At 32.9% G+C, this 22,950-nt stretch overlaps 1 protein-coding gene across 1 annotated transcript; it reads right to left on the bottom strand.

Moving 5' to 3' along the window:
* Positions 1–207: 207 nt before the first annotated feature.
* Positions 208–19,433, bottom strand: LOC134277967 (cysteine sulfinic acid decarboxylase-like). The gene is made up of 16 exons (XM_062760270.1): positions 19,306–19,433; positions 19,115–19,212; positions 17,869–17,999; positions 9,239–9,332; positions 8,775–8,865; positions 8,497–8,603; positions 8,093–8,208; positions 6,421–6,555; positions 6,071–6,187; positions 4,306–4,370; positions 3,859–3,937; positions 3,417–3,498; positions 2,326–2,443; positions 1,606–1,660; positions 1,273–1,362; positions 208–673 (listed from the first exon to the last, which is right to left on the bottom strand). Exons 1-16 carry the CDS (start codon positions 19,353–19,355, stop codon positions 494–496), a joined length of 1,608 nt encoding a protein of 535 aa, XP_062616254.1. The 5' UTR covers positions 19,356–19,433; the 3' UTR covers positions 208–493.
* Between the last annotated feature and the right edge of the window lie 3,517 nt (positions 19,434–22,950).

The raw sequence follows: 22,950 nt of genomic DNA, 5'->3' as shown, positions 1-22,950 counted from the left end.
GATAGTTGATAACTACTCAAAACTCATAATGAACCTTTCAAGTCTTTTAAAATGGCTTATTCGATAAATTTAATATTTTATCGTTATATTTCATATGAAAAACGTTTCCAATGATTTTTCAACAAGGCTTGTTAAAACTAGAGAGAAGAAATATAATAACTAAATAACTTGCTTTAAAAATAAAAAAATATACTTATAAAACGCAAATTCAACCTGAGTTCCTCTTTATTACTATCTCTTGAAGCCAAACAAACCAATAAGTTCCAATACATGATAATTTATTTGTCTTTAATTAGACAATGCAAAGAAGTAGAGAAGATACTGTAAAGCAAATAATGACAAAACTTTATAAAATTTAAAAGAATCAGAGACACCATTTAGAGGTGAAATTTAAGCGAGTTTTGCTTTACTTTATTTCACTATGAAATATCAGTAAAGCATCAATAAGGTAAAATAGAAATAGAGACATTTCCTCTTAATTATTTGTCCATCATTAAAGATCACTTCCAAGACGTTCCATTTCATCAAGTATAAAATCCATGTCTTCTTTAGTCGCCATTGGATTTGTGATGATCACGCGGAAGAAATTGACATATCCCTTGGTCGTCAAGGGATTGTATCCAATCATCATTGTTCCTTGTTCCATCATTTTTCGTTTGATTTGAGGAGCAATCTGCAATTTATAATGAAAATGATAAGGAAACATCTATTTTAAAATCACTCTGTCCTTGTTTACTAAGTATACTCAAACATAAAATTAAAAATTTGGATAAATGTGTTCGACATTTCATATTTCAAAAAAGGCAAATAAAGTTATCTAAAAAATTCCACTTGATTTAAATTTTATGCTTACTTTGTTCAAATGCTTTTTTTTTTGGTTTAGCCATTTACAGTTGAAGCAACCAAAGACATTTCTAATTTGTATAGGTTCGCCTATGTCTTTGTAAATTTTAACATATGTTCATTAAAGTAGCAAATATTTATACTGTTGTATTGTGTGCAAACGTGTTTTATATGTGTGTGTAAGAACTTTGTTAAATGTTTTTATTGAAGTAATTTATTACTAATTGTAATAAAAAAAACTCTTTTAGTGGATGAAACAATTTTATAAAACATTTTTATTGATAAGAAATATTGTAAAACAATATACTCATTGAATTTAATTTTGATTAAAACTTGACCCAGTTGATAAGAATCTTATCCTCTATGGAATAATACTCTCATTTATTTGTAAAGAACTTGTATATCAACGCTGTGTTCTTTTAATTATACCTTAGATACTTCTCCCCACCATTCCTTATTTTCCTCTTTTCCCCTGAGTCTCTTGGGTATATACCAGAAACAAAGATTAGGACACTGAAACTGAGAAAATATGCAATCGATTTTATATATAAAAAATCATGTTAGTAATAGAAAATCAGAATATATAAGTAAACATTAAGATAAATTTATTTATTAAATTGTAGATTTTTATCATTTCAGTTAATATTCTCGATCTTTGATCAATGGAAGATGCCATAAAAATAAAATATACTAGCTAGTATAATCGTTGCCATTTTAAATAAATGTTTGATTTACTATGGAAATCACTTGAAATCCACTAACCTCTGGCAGAACAACACGAAATCCTTCTCTACTCTTCAATCCATTTAATAGATGCCTTATAAACCAAAGTAAAGAAACTATCAAATCTCATGCAATTGTAGTTGTATTATCCTAGTATTTGTCTCATGTTAGTATAATATTAGTGAAGATACTATTCTGAAATATTTTATAAGATTATTCTTTTTGCAACAAATACACAAAGCATCCACCTTAATATTGAAGGCAATATACGGACTAAACGATGAGCCTAAAATTAGATCAAAATTGTAGACTCAGTTAAAAATAAATCAGAATAAAGCAGAAAAATCAATTTTGTTACCTGTTGTAACATTATATCGAAAAATTTAAAGGTACATAAGACGAAGAACAATACATAAACTATCTTAGGACAAAAACTCAGAGGAAAACATCTTGACGATAATTCATAGATAACAAATAACAATTGTTTTAACTGTCTTCTAATATGGTTATAAGTCCGTCGGACCGGACGTTTTATGGTGCCCCGTGTCAAGGATGACAACCCCTATGGCATGTAAAAGATCGTTTCTCTGGAGTTCGAAAAAGAATAGGCTCACTGGGTCCGCAAGAGAAACCAAAAACTTTCAAAAGCCAATTATCTAAACTAATAGTCCGCCGAAACATGGTTGAAAAATTACCGAATTAGCGTTAAACAATATACAATCAATCAATCTAATATGGTTTAGGAGAAAAAGGACTTACATGGCATTTTCAAAAGAATTTTCCACCTGTTTTGCCATACCACTATCGCCACGTGATCTCCACATCAACCATAATTTGAATATGTCCACTTTACGTCCACACTGTATCGTTTTATCTCCTGGAATCAATAGAAAATTCATTAGAATATCAGAATTGACCGCCTCTCCCGCGATACGCAGAGTAAACTACTGTCATTAAATAGATGTTTAAAGTTTTGACAATCGTAACATTTGAATGCAAACATTTGAGATTCTTGATAACAAGTATTAGTCTTTATTGATAATTAAGTAAAAATGGTTGTTTTGCGACTACAATATATGACTAAAACAAAATTATTTTAAAAGTAACGTCAAGCGGAGTAATACGTTTTTTGACGTAACTCATTGTGACGTTGGCAAGTTATGTTATACAAAATGGATAAAATCTTCTATCCAATCAAATGACGTGTTACAACTTGAATTAAAATATATTTTAATGAAGAAGAATTTATTAAAAAAACTCTACATGAAAAAAAAAATACAATTAGACATATCGACGTTATCATATTACAATCATAGTTACTAGTATTATCAGGATGTTTTACTGCCTACAGATGTTAGCTACCAATTAATAACTAAAGTACAAATATATGATGATGATGAGGAGGAAGAGTTCAGTTTATCCATGTCAACTTCTCTAATTTATGAAGGAATATGCGCTTGTACATTATGTTTATGTCCCCCCAAGAGCACGCATTGAGTATGATTTATTTAAAGTCATTTTATATCTAATAACCTCGTTTGCAAGTATTACCTATCGCTGGGTCGTATTCTGCCTAGCAATTGACAGGCCATGAATAAAATGTAAAAATGAACACTAAACCATCATTAAAATACTGTACGTGTACTTAAAAAGCGGGCTTCATATTTAAGCAGCTCTGGCCCGGACAACGGTGAGCTTACATATGAATCCAGCTTAGAAAAAATATGAATATAATATAAAGCGCGGAAGTGTGTAGCGCTAATTTATGAATACGCCAAAAACTGAATGCCCAATGTATGTACACGTACAGTATATTAAAAAAAATTAACATTGCAATAATAGAAACACACCGATATCATAAGACACATCATAGTGTTTGTCAGGTTGGAACAAATATTCAGCGTTGAATCTATTGCATTCTTCTAACAGCCCCTGAAAATTACGAATATATGAAGATTACTTGAATTGCATAAGACTAAAACACAATAAATAACATCGATAACATTTGTGGATTAATTGCATGGTCTTTAAGTTGACATTGGGTTGCCTAACCAGAAAAGATCTTTTGCTTCATCAAAATTACTAGTATCTATGTGAATGGTTTGATCCCTGTTTAACAAAATGCAGTTTTGCTTTTCTTAGAATAATATTTATTTAAGAAACGTATTTAATCTATCTTAAATTAGACTGTATACAAAATAACCTGGATATTTTTACAGCGATGAGCAATTGAATTTATTTAGTTAATACATGCAAAATATTCATGAATTATTATTATGAAATGCACCTTACCTTTTTCTTGACCAGAAACAAAGAGCACTGAATGAGACCAGTGCTCATTTTATGGATGTTCCAAGCTACCGAGTCTGCTCTGAAAAATAAAAAAAGTTTTCTTACAGATGCAAAGTATTTTTGAAATTTCTGTTTTGATGAATTGATTAGGTCATAATAATTTACCAGATAATGTTTGATATGACTTGACAAGTCAGGTGACCTTGTACAATATAAATGACATTTCTTTAATATCCACAGAAGGCTTCTAATGACCGCCTTTTATAGTTATGTCATATTTTTCATACGATAAACATATAAGTTTTCAATTTTATTTTCATTTTAAAGCAAAGAAGGGGTTTCATTCTCTGAAAGTGATAAATTTAAATACGGATATATAACTGATTGCATTCATTCTTTTAGGTGATATCTTTTGAAAACAAACTGTTCCTCGATTAATCCACTGACCTGTGCACTCCGTTCATTAAATGTTTGTGTTTATCGGAGAGAATTACACCTCCACCCCAGGCAGCCTTCCAACAGAAATAACATCATATTAGACAACAGATACTAAAACATTTATATGATTTTATTGATTATTGGTCCGTGTACTACTTAATATTTGATATATTGTTTATTGGTTGTAACATGGCTTAACGTCCATTTGAGAATTTTTCACTCATATTGAGACGCCACAACTTGCCGATAGAGCATTACAAATTGTCACATTTACTCGGTACTTATAATTTTCAAGCAATCAGACTTCTTTTAAGTGTCAGCACCTACAGTGACACAGGGCTTTGGTTTATATAGCCTCATTTGAAGGACCTGTTTCCGTCCTGCGGTGGGATTTAAACCTGTGAACCAATCCCTAATTACTCTGCAATTTTAGAGCAAACGTTCTAACCACTGCGCCACAAGGTATTTTTTAGTACAATTACTATAAAATGCTAGATATATGCGTGGAATTAATTTTCGCGTAATTTCGCTAGAAGCATCACTTGCAAAATAAAATTATGTGTTTTATTTGTTGAATGGTGCTGAAATCAATGTAAAATCTTTTAATCAACCGTTTCCTCATAAATTATTTTACCCGCGATTCGTCGTTGCCTTTCGCGATAATAAATAATCGCTAAAATAAGGAATCTACAGTTAACTTTCTTGGAACGAGGACGGATGCAATGTAATAAAATGCAGTTATCCTTCTTACATCTGCAGCAATGTATGTATATTATGAAAACAATGCGTCAAGATCAAGCCATTTACATACGTTACAGAATAGAAGAACAAACAATTGTAGTCATTTAGATTTCTTTTACGCTATCCTCGTAATCTGCATTCATTCGGGCTCTTTCGATAATACTTAGATGAAATAGCCATGAACACTTTATTTATCAATGTGCTAATCTTTCGATAAAAGTATATAAAAAATATGCCTATTTCCTCGAGAAAGATATCCTTCAGTTTGTCTTTTTATCTAAATTGTCGTAGTTTTATGTACAAAAGAATATTTTTACTTTGAATTATTTTAGTTAATTAAAGAATTATTAGAATTAAAAATATTTTTCTCAGAAAATTAACTTTGTTCTTAATAATCTTCTAAAAATATGTATCTTTAATGTTAATATAGTTATGGCTGCCAAATTATTCTGGATGAAAATTTACCTCCTCTAAAACAAGGCGTTTGACCTCGTTTACGGTTACTTAAAACACCCCAGGTTTCAAGAAGATTTTAATGAAAAAGATACAGAAGTCGTGTTTTACTGATTAAAGTGGGTAACTGAGATTTTTAGAATGGAAAAAAAAACTTAAATCTAATGAGGTAAACCTAACACATTTCCAAAGAGTATCATTATTAATGTTTCACAAGAGAGTGATTTCGTAGCCGAAGAAACATTAAGCATTCAAGGTATCATGCTCGTTGAAGTCGTTAAAGCAGTAATCCTTGGCAAAAAACTATTAAAATCGTTTAAGGGTAACGTTCCAACTTCCAATAAAGATCATTTTTAATATTTAACATGCGTCTACATCAAAATAAACCAAGGTCATGAGTACGGAATTTAATATCTGTCTATGAATGTTCAAGTCTTAAACTATTATAAAAAGCAATAAGCTTCAGGAGAGAAAAAAAAAATTAAAAGAAAAATAACATACATTATGATTCATCTGATTGCTGAATGGTTAACTTCAAATGTGATGTAAATTTCACAATAATAAATGTCACTTTACTTACATCAACATGCATCCATATCTTGTGCTTTTCACATACTTCTGCAATTGCATTCAAGTCATCACATGATCCTAAAACAGTTGATCCTGTTGTTGCCATGACAAAAGCAGGAACATTACCCTGAAATAAATTAAAGGTTTTAAAGGAATACATATTGCTAATATTTTATTTCTGAAGTCAAAGTGCTTCTTTTCCTCTTTTATATTGAACATTTTTCTTACTACAGTATATTAAAGGTATTGTACATGTGTTATAACAAATAAGTAACAAATAACTTAAATGTGTACTAATGCCCCATTTACAAAAGCATCTAAAGATGCCAACTATTCCATGACGTACAAAGTAAAAACTACCTCATCTTTGCACATTTTCAGCTTTTGGTCCAATACATCTGCCTTCATCATTCCTCTTTCATCTGTTTCTACTTTGACTATATTCTTTTCACCAAATCCTAGAAAACTTGCTCCTTTTACAATGGAGTAATGAGCCTGTTGTGACAAAAATTACATCAACAAATAAATATGATAAATATTCAGAAAATAACTCTTTTAATAAGATTTTTTATTCCTTTTTAACAAAGTATAATTCTTCTCCACTTTATTTTTCATTTACTGAGTTTTTCAAAGGAGTGCTACTTACTGAATAAAAATACAGATGACTTTTGATAAAATTATGATTACACTACTCATTTTACAAGTAATCTTTTCATAGATGCACATTCCATGACATATTCAACTTAAATTAAACATAATGTATTTTTATGGTTCAAAATCGAGTTCTTAAATATATTCGAACTTATATTCGATGTTACATTTAGCAAAGATAAAAGGACAATTTCTGTGACTAAAGAAGATGACGGACAACAGTCAACCAGTGACATTGTGGGCGAATCAAGGTTTCAAAAGTTAAATATAGTATTCGTGATTCTGTATAATACGACAATCAAACAAGTACGCCAAATATACATATATTCAAATATTTAAACCTATGGACCTATTTCAATTGAATTGATTTTGAAGGAAAGGTCTTAACATTAAACAAGATAAGAGTAGAAAAAGATAATCAAATCCTTGCATTATTAAACTTTAGTAGCTGAATGAGTTTATCATATCCTTTTTATAAAAAATAATAATCCACAGTGACTGTACTATAATGACCGAGTAATAACTTAATTGTAGCGAACAGATGACTTCAGCTTTATCCATCGTTAGCTTTCTTTATTTATATACTAATATGCTGCCTTCAACTGCACATTTCAGTTATTCTCAAGCTTATTCGCTACTCAAGAGCATGCTTTTGGTACGATCATTTTTTTAACTGATGCAGGCTACTCACATATACGTTAATGTTACAGGATTATCAACATCCTCGTTTTAAGTCAACATTTCGTAAATTCTTTGGTCGGTATAATGACCTTATTAGCAAGGACATTATAATGAAGACTTTGTATGAGATTGAGATCCCCGTAAAATCAAAAAAAAAAAATAAAAAAAAAATTCTGACGCCTTGGTTTAAGGATCGAAGTAAGAGCATGCAGTGTCAAATAAGCTGTGAGACATAAACATCATATGCAAGCGATAGCAGAAAATCACTATAGCAGTAAAGAAGGTTGACGATGAAAAAGCTGAAATCATCTCGTATGTCATACTATTTATTTGTTGGTGGTTCTCTTTGTCTATTGTCGATGAAAAACCCAAGCATCCTTTTAACAATTCATATACAAAAGTACTTTTGATTGTAACAATGTATCAGTCAATGGCATTTGCATTAAATCGATGCTTAACACACGCAGGGCCGTGTACGTAAAAATTGGTAGAAAGAATGACAACTTATTATTATGATAAGGGAATCTCTGAATCTAAATGTCACTTAACCCTGAGTATTCCCAGATATTTAAGTCTTTTAACAAACATAAACTTTCTCCAAGTTAATTTCACAAATAATCAAGCATCCACACAAAATTAAAAAAAAATCTTTACAAAAACAGAACTCTGCATAATTTCCTATTTCCATCTGAAAACACACCTCAGTAGAAGTGAATAAAATCAACTTCTTGCCGCACCCCATGCCGTTTGATTTTATGTTTGGATCAACCTGAAGTCTGGCTAAATGCATCCCAAGCATGTTTGCAAAGGAACCACCTACAATGAAATAGGTCCACTGTAATGTTTAATACTAAAATTTACTCAGAAATCTGTAGAATAAATATAATCAGTTAATTTAAGATAATTAAGTTAGGCAGTAGAAAAAGAAGACAACATAGATGGGACATCCTTTAAACAGTACAGTATTTTGTATAGTTTTACTTTCTGGACCGATATTGCTGACAGGGTCGTTTAATTTCTTCTGGCAGTGTTGTGAAAGTTCCAAAAGGCATTAATGATATTAATATACCTATCCATATTGTACAGCCATTGAGTAATATCTACCTGGAGTTGTTACACCGTCTCCATTTTCAAATCCCAATATAGAAGTTAACTTCTTCATCATGTATTTCTCCATCAGAACAAACACTGGTGCGACTTCATATGTGTGTCTTGAAACAATATTTATGACGAACTTTCAACTTGCTAGATAAATTACGGTAAAAGAAGAAAAACCTCCTTCTATGAACTTGAGATTTTTATGTTTAAGTTCTATATTTTTATATGACATGAAAAGAAAAAAAAAACATGACACTTTTTTTTCATATTGAAATCAAACTCACAAGTTGGTGTTTAGTATTTCTGTCAACCAAGATCCAGCCAGACAGCTTGGGTTGATTCCACTATACAATTGGTTCATGAAACGAGGACTTGCTATACGAAATAATTCTTTTTTATTGTGTGGTACTAACAATTTTCAGATGAAGTACTGAAAAGCATATTTGTTACAATGCAAAAAAAACAAAAAAAAAAAACAAAAAAAAAACAAAAAAAAAAACAACATTCGTTTAAGTATCCCAAAGTGTTTGGCGACAATATGTGCGGTGAAAATAAGTACGTCGTTGCCATAGTACTGGCTAATATATGTACATGTAACTTTTTTTTTTTTTAATGAAATATGAAATCATTTGTTGCTTGTAATCTATAATAAACAATGAATAGATATGCAGAATGAGAAACTATCAATTTGCAAGTTTCATAAATTATTTGAATCTGGGAAATGGAGAGATGAACGTATTTGCCTCACCCGTCTTTATACAATGGTCCATCACGCTTTTACAAGCCGTCAAAATGGCGTCGTATGTAGTTGGGTCATTTCCAATGTTAAGATCCAATGTTTTCTACAAAATCAAAATTTAACTAGTGCTAATTGTAACGGGAACCGTTACAGATGTTCCCCAAACGCTCCCCAACTCCCTTTTGGTGCCATATTCCCTGTAAGCCTTATTAAATAAGACAACATCTGTGCATTTTTGACTTTAACAACATTTTCCCAAAAGGATACCAATTATATTTAAATTTTAACATTGCACGCGTGCCCATGTGAATGCACGTGCGTAGTGATCATATAATCTTGTCTATACTTTCTATATATTTAAATATACTATATATTAAAGCATTTAGTCCAAAAGTATCAAAAATCACTCATTCAAGTGTATTTTTAATTTCACTCGTTCCAAATGCACGCACGTGCGTGCACTTGCATGATTACCATACCTTCTTGTTGGAGGCCCTTATATCTATCTAAGTTCTAAATCCAATCCTGTTTGGTTGAAAACCAAGGGAATTATAGCCATTTCAAGTTTCAGCCAATCAGATTGCAGCACACGTGCATCTATGTGATTTCAAGAATTTTTTTCTAAATCATATTGTAGAATATCCTAATGCATGACTATGTTTTAGATTTCAAAGCGTTTCGTCAAAAAACAAAGGAGATATGGCCATTTAAAGTTTCAGCCAATCAGAAAGCAGCACACGTCCATGCGCGTCATTTCTTGAATTTTTTGTATATCATATTGCAGGATATTCTAATGCATGACTATGCTTTAAATTTCTAAGCATTTTGTCAAAAAACAAAGGAGATATAGCCATTTAAAGTTTCAACCAATCAGATTGCAGCACACGTACATGCACGTGATTTCTTGAAATTTTTTGTATATCATATTGCAGGATATCCTAATGCATGACTATGTTTTAAATTTCAAAGCATTTCGTCAAAAAACAAAGGAGATATAGCCATTTAAAGTTTCAGCCAATCAGATTGTAGCGCACGTGCATGCGCGTGATTTCATGAAATTTTTTCCATATTATGTTGTAGGATATCCCAATTCATGACAATGTTTAAAATTTCAAAGCATTTCGTCGAAAAACAAAAGAGATATTGAAATTTTTGTTTCAGCCAATCAGAGAAAGGCGCACGTGCATGCGCGTGAGTTCTTGCTAATTTGACAGTGTCATATAATTAACGCTATTAATATATCCTTATGTAATGAGTTTCAAAGCATTTCATCAAAAAATGTAAAAGTTATAGCTATATTAAGTATATCAGTCAATTCACTCATTTCACGCGCACGCACGTGCAGGCGTATGCGCGCAAAATGACCTTCGTTCCGCACACCTACACTACACACCTATTAACCCTAAAAAGGTTTTAGCTCAGTTGGGTGAACAGTTTCTGAGAACACTCGCGGACAAAAAAGTACCGGAGAACAAATAAGAAAAAAAACTAGTGCTAATTGTAACGGGGACCGTTACAGATGTTCCCCAAACGCTCCCCATCTCCCTTTTGGTGCCATATTCCCTGTAAGCTTCATTAAATAAGACAAACTTTTTGCATTTGAGACTTTAACAACGTTTACCCAGAAGGGTACCAAGTTCATTCAAATTTTCGCATTGCACGCGTGCGCATGTGAATGCATGTGCGTAATGACCATATCATCTTGTCTACACAATCTATATACTTAAATATACTAAATATTAAAGTATTTAATCTAAAAGTATTAAAACATACGCTCATTTAAGTGTATTTTTGATTTTACTCATTTCACGTGCACGCACGTGCATACATGAGCATGGTGGCATACCTTCTTGTAGAAGTTCATTACATCTATCTATGTTCGAAATCCCACTCCGTTTGGTTGAAAACCAAGGGAGTTATAGCTGATTAAAATTTCAGCCAATCAGATTGCAGCGTACGTTCACGCACGTGTATGGATGTGCATGGTAACCATACCTTCTTGTAGAAGTCCATTATATATATCTATGTTCCAAATCTCATCCTGTTTGGTTGAAAACTAAGGGAGTTATAGCTATTTAAAGTTTCAGCCAATCAGATTGCAGCGCACGTACACGCACGTGTATGGATGTGCATGGTGACCATACCTTCTTGTAGAAGTCTATTATATCTATCTATGTTCCAAATCCCATCCTGTTTGATTGAAAACCAAGGGAGTTATAGCTATTTAAAGTTTCAGCCAATCAGATTGCAGCGCACGTGCATGCACGTGTTTTCATGAAAATTGTTATATATCATGTTGTAGAATATCCTAATGCATGGCTATGCACAAAATTTCAAAGGATTTCATCAAAGAACAAGAAAGATATCGAGACTTTAGTTTCAGCCAATCAGAGCGAAGCGCACGTGCATGCGCGTGAGATCTTGATATTTTGACCATGTCATATTGTCTATGCTACTACTATATCCTTATATTATGAGTCTCAAAGCATTTCATTAAAAAGGTAAAAATTTACGCCTAATAGATATCAATTAAATCGGTCATTTCACGTGTTGCTCGTGCGCGCTCTTGCAAGCACGTGCACACAAAATTGCATTTTGACAATGTCATCTTATCTACATTTATAATATGTCTATATATTCTAAATATCAAAGCATTACATCGAAAAATGTAAAAGTTACGGCAATTTCAAGCATATTGGTCATTTCACGTGTTGCACGTGCGCGCTCTTGCAAGCACGTGCGCGCAAAATGACCTTCGTTCCGCAAATCTACATAACATGCCTACTTACCCTAAAAAGGTTTCCCCTTAATCGGATGTGTACTTTACAAGATCATTCGCGGACAAAATTTTCCCGAGAAGAAAAATAATAATAACTAGATGTGAAACTCGTTGCGAGCAACGAGAGGTCTTCCGTCACTTTCCGGAAAGAAAACTTAAAATCGAGCTGAAAAAGTAAAAAAAGATTTGCCCACAAGAGGGATTGAACACATTAGTCGCCAGCATGAAATTCCAACACACTAAATATTACGCTATCGGGACTTCTACTCTAAATCTACTTGTATATATCAACAAAACAGTGCTTCTCTCTTAAAATTAAGAAAGGCGGGTCACTATTCAAAATATAGCGCCAAACGCCACGAGTTACAAAAAAGAACGTTCTTATAGTGTAACATTTGAGGTTTAGAAAGTATATTTAACACATTTTACAAATTCCATATTGTTTATATGCATGTAACACTAAAGCGGTGAAACGGTTATGAATTTTAAACTTTTTTCAATTTCCTGTTTATCCCCAAAGTGAACTATCCTGATTAATTAATCAAAATAGGTTGAAACGTTTCGCCGAAAAATCTGGCTCGCCCTACGACGGTCAAGGAATCAGATATCATTTATGCTCAATAACTTGAATCAGGTCTTTGAGACAAGAATGCTTGAATAAACTCCATGAAGCGATCTTTTAAAAAAAATCGTTTTCTTATTTTTGTCTTCTTCATTAGTTTAATATGACACAAGTGTGCATAGGAAAACAGTGGTTAAGATTTATACTTACAATATTCATTGATATTCTTTTTTGAGACAGTATAACTTATAAGTACGATTTAAGATCTGTTTTTCCGTGGTGCACAAAAGATATTAGGTATCGAATTTCATCTGCACATTTAGTCTTTTCTTTTTTTATTTTGAAAACCAGCCAAAACCAATTATAGAAGACGTTAGCTTGAAACAGAACTGCAACGTAACTACGACGTGACAATCCAAGTATTCCTTTACATTTCATTTATCCTTTTGTTACTTTCATTCAAGCAAACGCTCGGCTGCCTCCGAAAACCCCTATTGCGAAATGTCGACGTTGACTGAGACAGCCGCCATTTTGGACCCGCTTCAGATTTTTGAATGCTAATATCTAGAGTTTAGATTTATCAACATTCAAACAAATTATATAGTAAGCATTATAGGAAGGGTTTCTATTAATATACCAAAAATAAATGAGAAATATTGAAAAACAAAAAAGTTAGAAAATACAATTTTTTTAAATTCGCATGCCGTAACGACCGGAAGAACTGACGACGCACAAAAAGGTGATTCTGCAAACCACAAAGTCACGAACTATCGTCTCCAATAAGTCTCCAGGTCATATCTTTAGCCATTTACGATAAAAAGGGGCGACAAAATTGCATTTTAAAATCAGGAAATTGCCCATAACTTGGCACCAGAAGCGAATTTCCAAATTTCCTTAAAAATGTATCAAGTTCATCTTATTGCGCGTAATTCCTGAAAATTTCATAAAAATCAGCGGAATAGTTGCTGAGAAATCGCGTGCACAAAATTTTGGGAAAAAAAATAAGAATAATAATAATAATAATAAGAAACAGTAGAATAACTATAAGGTCTTCCGTGAAGACGGAAGACCTTAATAAGAAACAGAGTAAAACAATATGTTCCCCAACTTCGTTTGGGGAACATAACAAGCATTCTGAGAGTATTGCATAAGCAATACATGTCCCCTACCGGGTTCCCCTTTTTCTTCAGGATGCCATTTTTTAATGTGCAAAAGTCATGTCCAAGGTTAAACTGAAAGATTTTCAAGTTGTAAATGCCTTAAATCTAATAAAATAATAAACATTAAGACGACAATTCAACTCATTTATCCATCGTCTTTTCCTCGCTTCATATTTTGTCGACAATCGGAAGTTAGCGCAGTTCGAACCCGATCTTAATTAAGCGATTATGAAAAATATTCAAAATGCCATAATTCTGTCAGAAATCAATGAAGCGAAACGAAATTCAAACTTAATCTGTAACTCATTTAGATACACTCACTTACCAAAATTCAGCTTAATATCTGCAAGCGTTTAGAAAAAAAGTGCGGAAAACCAAGTGGGAATGAAAAATATTCAAAATGTCATAATTCTGTCAAAAATTAATGAAGCGAAACGAAATTCAAACTTGATCTGTAACTCATTAAGATACACTCACGTACCAAAATTCAGCTCAATATCTGCAAGCGTTTAGAAAAAAAGTGCGGAAAACCAAGTGGGACAGACTGACGGGGACAGACAGACAGACGGACAGACAGACAGACGGACGGACGGACGGACGGACGGACGCAGAGGAAACCTATAGTCCCCTCCGGTTTCACCGGTAGGGGACTAATAATAATAATAATAACTAGTGCTAATTGTAACGGGAACCGTTACAGATGTTCCCCAAACGCTCCCCAACTCCTTTTTGGTGCCATATTCCCTGTAAGCTTCATTAAATAAGACAAACTCTGTGCATTTTTGATTTTAACAACGTTTTTCAGCAGGATACCAATGATATTCAAATTTTAGCATTGCACCCGTGCGCATGTGAATGCATGTGCGTTATGATCATATCATCTTGTCTACACTATCTACATATCTTAATATACAATATATTAAAGCATTCAGTCCAAAAGTATGAAAAATCACTCTTTCAAACGTATTTTTCATTTCACTCGTTCCAAATGCACGCACGTGCGTGCACGTGCATGATGACCATACCTTCTTGTAGGAGTCCCTTATATCTATCTATATTTTAAATCCCATCCTGTTTGGTTGAAAAACAAGGGAGTTATAGCCATTTCAAGTTTAAGCCAATCAGATTGCAGCACACGTGCATGCGCGTGATTTCATGATTTTTTTTTCTGCATCATATTGTAGTATATCCTAATGCATGACTATGTTTTAAATTTCAAAGCATCTTGTCAAAAAACAAAGGAGATATAATCATTTAAAGTTTCAGCCAATCAGATTGCAGCACGCGGGCATGCGCATGCTTTCATGAAAATTCTTATATATCACGCTGTAGATCTTCATAATGTAGGTCTATGTTCAAAATTTCAAAGGATTATGACAAGAAACAAGAAAGATATTGAGACTTTAGTTTCAGCCAATCAGAGCGAAGCGCACGTGCATGCGCGTGAGATCTTACTTTTTTGACCATGTCATTTTGTCTATCCTTCTTATATATACTTATAATATGAATATCAAAGCATTTCATCAATAATTTAAATAGTTACGTCTGTATCAATTAGATTGGACATTTCTCGTGTTGCACGTGCGAGCTCTTGCAAGCACATGTGCATGCACATGCTTTCATGATAAATCTTATATTACAGGCTGTAGATCTCCCTAATGTATGACTATGTTCAAAATTTCAAATGATTTTATCAAAAAACAAAAAAGATATTGAGACTTTAGTTTCAGCCAATCAAAACGAAGTGCACGTGCATGCGCGTGCGATCTTGCTATTTTGACCATGTCATCTTGTGCACACTACTAATATATCCTTACATTATAAGTTTCAAAATATTTCGTCACAAAATAGAAAAGTTACGGTTATATCCATTATATATTGGTCATTTTAAGATTTGCACGTGCGCGCTCTTGCAAGCACGTGCGCGCAAAATGACCTTGATTCTGCAAATCTACATAATATGCCTACTTACCCTAAAAAGGTTTCACCTAAGTCGGATGTGTAGTTTACAAGATCACTCGCGGAAAAGATTTTCCCAGGAAGAAAAATAATAATAATAATAATAAGAACTAGTTCTAATTGTAACGGGGACCGTTACAGATGTTCCCCAAACGCTCCCCAACTCCCTTTTTGTGCAAAGTTCCTTTAAAACTTTTTTCAATATGCTTAGTATCGCAGGATTTCATAAAAGAATTTTAAAAGCTACAATGATATCAACTTTTTGTCATTTAACGCATTGTTCGCAAACGCGCGTGCATGCACATGCAAGGTGATCATGACATGTTGTCTAAACCATTAACATATCTTTATATTCCAGAAATCAATAAAAACTCATAAAAATATAAATTTTACCGTTTTTCAAACATATTGTTCATTTTCGCATTGCGTGTGCGCATGTGCATGCAAGCACGCCCTTGCATTTAATTTTGATAGCAATATCATGTAGGAATCCATGATACCTATTCATATTCTAAACTTCATCCTGTTTTGTTGAGAAACAAGAAAGATATAGGCATGTAAAGTTTCAGCCAATCAGATTGCAGCACACGTGGATTTATGTGCTTTCATGATAATTCTTATATATCACGCGGTAGATCTTCATAATATGTGACTAAGTTCAAAATTTCAAAGGATTATGACGTAAAACAAGAAAGATATTGAGACTTTAGTTTCAGCCAATCAGAGCAAAGCGCACGTGCATGCGCGTCAGATCTTGCAATTTTGACCATTTTTTCTTGTCCATACTACTACTATATTCATTCATTGTGGATTTCAAAAAATTCTATCAAGAAATAGAAAAGTTACGGCTTCATCCATTATCTTAGTAATTTCACATGTTGCACGTGCGTGCTCTTGCCAGCACACGCGCATGAACGTGCTTTTTTGAAAATTATTATATATCAAGCTGTAGATCTTCATATTGTGTGACTAAGTTCAAAATTTCAAAGGATTATGACGAAAAACAAGAAAGATATTGAGACTTTAGTTTCAGCCAATCAGAGCGAAGCGCACGTGCATGCGCGTGAGATCTTGCTATTTTGACCATGTCAACACGTCTATACTACTAATATAAACTTATATTAGGAGTATCAAAGCATTTAATCAAAAAATAGAAAAATTACGGCTGTATCTATTATTTTGGTCATTTCACGCGTTGCACGTGCGCGCTCTTGCAAGCACGTGCGCGCAAAATGACCTTCGTTCCGCAAATCTACATAACATGCCTACTGACCCTAAAAAGGTTTCACCTAAGTCGGACGTGTAGTTTACAAGATCATTCGCGGAAAAGATTTTCCCAGGAAGAAGAATAATAATAATAATAATAATAAGAAACAGAGTAAACACAACATGTTCCCCAACTTCGTTTGGGGAACATAATAATAATAATAAGAAACAGAGTAAAAACAATATGTTCCTCAACTTCGTTTGGGGAACATAATAAGAAACAGAGTAAAAACAATATGTTCCCAAACTCCGTTTGGGGAACATAATTACAGCTATTCACAAAAGTACAATGAAGCGCATTGAAGTGGTAAAATTTTCCATTTGGATGAAACGTTCTGAGTCATGATTTTGAACGTCAATTATTACAGAATGACACGCCCATTTCTTTAGAAATATTCGTCGTAATGTTTTAGGACACCCCACTCTTTACGAAAAGCAACATGAGTTTCACTGAAATGGAGATTTTCAAAGTTATAAGAGAGATTTAGAGAGTTCCAGCTTCTATAAAACAAGTATTGCAACGAATTTGTACATAATTATGAATTTATCATGTTTATTGGAGTTTCCATAACACATGTATTGGTCGAACACGTGCGTACTCTGTGTTTATGTAGACCGTCAATTTGATTGGATATTATATTTTTAGAATACCTGTTCTACAGGTATTCCAATGAACCATTCGACCGATTTTTACTTTCTAAAGAAATGGGCGTGTCATTGTATGAATCAACGTTCTAAAGATAGCTCAAAACGTTCCATTCAAACAGGAAATTTTACCACTTCAATGCGCTTCATTGTACTTGTATGTGCATGATTTATTTTAAATAATTGAAACAGTATACCAGTGAGCGATCAAATACATTGTATATGAATCATTCATACTGTAGTGCTTTTGCAATATTTCTCAACGTACCATCAAGTCCTCTGGTTGCTTGAAGTTGCACACCGGTGATTTTTTTGTTTCAGCATTTATCAAATCTTGTATCATGAGTTTGTGCAACTCTAATAACATTTTTTGAACCTCTGGGTTGGAGAATGCGTCATCTATTTTTGAAATAAAATTTAAAATGAGAGATGAAATTTTACTTTTAAGTCATGTGGTAGCAAAATGTTCATTCTGAATTTTATTTTTCATAATTGAAATTATTCTGAAGACATTTTATTGCATTTTTCAAAAACATTCAATCAGTTAGTTATAAACAGTTATTAAATTCCTTTGTAAAATTTGTATCAGTTTTTGGCTGTAATGTGTTTTTTTTTCAAAGTTACCGGTAAGATTGTCGCAAAAATATTAAAAGTTCAATTAATGTAAAGAACTCTCACAAAGCAGAAATATCGCTTATTTCAACACTTGAGAACCCCAGATGAACCTAGGTATAATTGAATTGTACCTATCTCTTCAAATTCTCTGTGGATATGTCCTAATTGAACCTATCTTCAAATCAATTATACCTATATGAATTATTATGAATTTGAAATAGGCATAATTTAATTGAGCCTACCTTTAATTGAATTGAAGAAGGGTGAAATTCCTTTAAAGATACATGTAGGTATAATTCATTTGTAACTAGGTATAATTATTTACACCTATCTTCAATTCAATTGTACCTATCTTCAGTTCATTGAAGATAGGTACAATTATTTGAAGATATGTGCAATTATTTGAAGATATGTACAAATATTTGAATTTATGTTAATTTGGCATTCCATAGAACTGCATGTTTTACTGAAGCATGACCCTTAATAACTTCCCTATGACGCACGTACTACAGCTCAAAAAGCGCACAACGAATCTTCCCAAGCTTCCTAAACTTCTAGAACAGATCTACAGATTTTAAGGGATATAATAAATCAACGTATTATCAAAATTTTACATCCAAGTTTTTGGTGTAATCCTGTTAGACAAAACATACGGTAATAACACTCTCGGTATTTAATATCTTTTTGACATCTACTCTCCGCCGTCGGATGACATACATTTGAAAGATAAGTCATTATCTAGCTCTGCAAATAATCAATCACCAAAACCTGATATTTAGGGCGAGATAACGCTACCAGTCGTTTTAAAAAATATCTGAACATATTTATTATGGAATTGCACCTTTATATACTTCGGTGGGTCAAAAACTATACATCCTACAATATAAATATTAACTCACGACGGCTTGACGTTGCCATGTTAGATGTAGAAAGTGGGCGGTTATCTTTGGAGATCCTTGGTTCACTGTTAACAGCACTCCAATGCCTATTTATAGCACTTTGGAAGAAAAACAAACATATCTTTTACAACAAAATAAAAAGTTTAGGATATGTCTTTCTAAATTAATGCAATAGATGTATTATTACCTACCTGATGGAGGTTATTCGCGTAAATATCTGCGTTCGTAGGATGGTGAACATTTCTTGCTAAAATGACATGTCAAACCTTGTGATAAGACTATCTGTCGTTGCCTTTTGTTTGTTTTAAAATTCCCGGTAGTATATGGTCATTGAGTGATACTGAGATGTCGAAAGTATGTGTTTCTAGCAAAATTGTTGAGCAATATTAACAGCAATTAAACATGTCCAAGTTTTATTGGACAACTGATTACTGTAAGCTGATAAATGTTATCCAGCCTCAACATTGCCTTTTGATCTTTGTCACTAAATTACATTTTTCTATAAATTCAAAATAATTTCATGTCAAATGACTATAATTTATGACCTTCTAGTCCAAATCTTAACATTTACTCTTTCTACATTGACCTTGAGGGGCAATAAAAAACATAGGTGATTGTAACGAATAGTATTATAAGTCCATTCAAACAATACAAATCAAGAGCAGAGCAAAAACAGACCCCCCAAAACATTAAAGATGGAATCAAGTGCCATAGAGGAGTAAGCATCCCCTGCCGAGCGGTCACACCCGCCATGTGCTCCTTATGATAATCGGGAAATAAAGACAATTCAGATAAAAACAATTCAGTGAGTATACAATGGCCGAACAATTAGTATGAAAGCATCAGACTTCATTTGATAGATTTTATTTGCTGACAAGATTCTTGTATCCACCATGGAACTTACGAAATGATGACTTTAAATGAGACTCTTGTTTTCATTTATCAGTATTTTGGCGAAAAACCTGTAGCATAAAAATATAAATAAACTCGGAAAACCAATTAAGCAAATTGAAATAATATTTCACTAAAGAAAACAGGTAGCGATTATTTTTTACCCATATTTTTTTAAGGGAAGATATACATGTATTCTTTGGGTGAAATTTGAGCCACACCATCGTCGGAATCTCGCATGCGCTTCAATAAGCGTATGCAATGCAAGATTGGCCGTGGGCTTTGTGACATTTTGTGATTGATTGATTGTATATTGTTTAACGTCCCTCTCGAGAATTTTTCACTCATGTGGAGACGTCACCGTTTGCCGGTGAAGGGCTTCAAATTTAGACCTATACCCGGCACTCAGGGCCATTGAGCAGTGAGGGTTCTTTATCGTGCCAGCGCCGACCGTGACACGGGACCTACGTTTTTAAGGTCTTATCCGAAAGACCAGTGACTTTCACTTCTGATTCCGAGCGCTTGGCGAAGGAACAGTCACTACCTATTTTTACGTCTTAGGTTGACATTTTGTGACTATTGAGACATATTGGTATAAGTATTTAAGCAAAGGTCCACTTTATTCTTTAACTCTGAACCTTTAACAGCCTTAAGCTTTGAAGTAGTGTTACTTTTGACTAATGAAACCTATCATGACCAATAAACACAGTCTATTAAAAAGCGCAAATAGTTTTCGCTATAAGTAAGTTCCAGACCGAATAAAAAAGAATTAAAATATGCCTGCATCAATGTATTTCATATTGGTTGGCTTTTAATTCAACAGTGCGAACTAACACGGTTTTCACTAACACATCTCATTTAATTTAATACAACATTTCGCAAATTCTTTAATTTTATAATGATGTAGAAAAGACAAACAGTGTTCAAGCTCTGAAAGTCCATTAAACAAAATGAATCGGGAGCAGAGCTAACACAGACCTCCTAAAACACCACAGGCGAAATCCGATGCCATGGAATTTTTTGCAAATTTTATCTAACATTGGATCATATTTTAACTGATGTTTCATGCCGATTTTTAGACAACTGTTTTATACTGATGAATGTTTTCTGATAACTCGATATGTTACTGTTTGTAATTTTTACATTTTCCAGCATCACTCGCAAGTTGCTGTATCCAGGCTGTCACATTTAAATATTAGTTTTATTTGCACTTCTTTGTATTTACTCCACTGTAATAGTTATCTTAAATGTACTTCAAGCTAACTGGTCAAAAGATAGTAAAGTATCAAACAATGTTGAATTGCCTTTAATGTTCAGCTGAATTTTTGTTGTTGTTGAAACTCTTAAATCTAAGGTTTCCTATTTTTTTTAATAAAGTTTTTCAATTATGTCCTATAAAATGAAAAAAAAAAATATACAGATAAAAAAAGTAATAATAAAACGGACAATAAAGTAATTAATTTCTTAAAGTTTAGATCTAATGCATTCATCATCTATATTTCCAAAGTAAATCCAAAGATATATACCAAAACCATGCATCCACTTTTTGTCTGTATCAATGACCTTAATTTAGTTACCTACATCAACTACCGTACCACAGAGCCAAGGTTATCAGCTGTCTGAAGTATTAATGAGTACGGTAGATAAAAAAGCTGCAGGCCTCATTTACCTTGACCTATAACTGATAACACTTACGCTATGCGGGGCTAGGGGAGATTAACAAAAATGTAATTACGAGTTTTATAAATGTTATTTTTACAATTACTTTTTTATTGTTGTGCCTTTATTTCAAGAAAAGGTCTACTGTTTACATCCAATTCTAGTTGAATTCCCATCAATGATTTCACCTTATTTGATTTTACTACATTTAAATTTTGAGTTGAAACCCAGAGCAAGTATTTTATTCTTTTTATATAAAAGTTCTTTTTTAGGAATATAAATGACTTTTTCACAGGAATATAAAACTATAAAGATGTTAACAACTTTGTCAGAGTTGAAAATGTACGGACTAAATTGTACTAGTATTTAAATACCAATTCTCCAAGAACTTCACACTTTCAATCCATATGACCAAAGTTGTCCATATGACAGTGTCTTTAGATTTGAGGCCCACAATTTAAAAGCCATTACCATTCTTTTTCGAGCATGATTAACACAATATCTTTCATATCAGATGGATTTATTGTTTACACGATTGTTACTTCTAGGGGAAGCATGCGATTTCTCAGCTGTAAAGTTGAGTTTGCAAATGCTGGGTATTTATATGTTCAAAGTATATTGAATCGCTGATTAGAATAATTATGATAATATGACTAATATTTAAATTTTTTTTGGCATGGGAAACAGTTACTTGATATCATATTTAAATTATTTTTTACAGCTTTACGCTAACTAGAATTTTATCGCCGTATGCAAAAAGGTTACGTATCGTCTTTTTGTAAGAAATGGATTTTCTTAAACTGTTCGGAGAATTTTCCAGAGGACGGGAGGTAGTAACATAAAAACCAATATCATTATATAGCTTTTTTCTTAATTTTCATTGGCTGAAAGAGCGTCATATGATATTCGCCTTTTTGTGATAGTGACAGGAATATAATATCGCAAGACACACTGTTTGGCTGCACAGAACGTCAATTCATAATATAATAAGCATGTATTAACCATTGTGACGTAATGACAACCGAGTCAGTTAGGACTGTGTGAGTTCATTCAGTTCGAGTGGTTGTATGATATAACTATTATGGACTTCAGTGAACGGTCAATATGCGGTTATAAGGACTCGCGGCAAGTGAAATGGACCTCGTACACAGAAAATGATAGCGACCTCGCATGTTCGGTCGCTACCCGCTATCACTTTCTGTGTCTTCGGTTCATATCACTTGCCATGAGTCCTTATAACCACATATCGACCTACATTGAAGAACATAATTGTATAATACATCTAA

The sequence above is a fragment of the Saccostrea cucullata genome, unplaced genomic scaffold (assembly GCF_032062105.1).
Source record: "Saccostrea cucullata isolate Sc308-1 unplaced genomic scaffold, CSIRO_AGI_Scuc_v1 ctg651, whole genome shotgun sequence".
Lineage (NCBI taxonomy): Eukaryota > Metazoa > Mollusca > Bivalvia > Ostreida > Ostreidae > Saccostrea > Saccostrea cuccullata.
This window is presented reverse-complemented; position numbering and strand designations above follow the sequence as displayed.

Excerpts from the sequence above, each read along its gene's own strand:
- LOC134277967 (XM_062760270.1), bottom strand. The coding sequence starts at position 19,355 with ATGTTCACCATCCTACGAACGCAGATATTTACGCGAATAACCTCCATC. Across the intron at positions 2,444-3,416 it reads TGATGTGTCTTATGATATCG|GAGATAAAACGATACAGTGT; the intron begins GTGTGTTTCTAT and ends TATTGATTCCAG. Across the intron at positions 1,661-2,325 it reads AATTCTTTTGAAAATGCCAT|GCATCTATTAAATGGATTGA; the intron begins GTAAGTCCTTTT and ends TTGGTTTATAAG.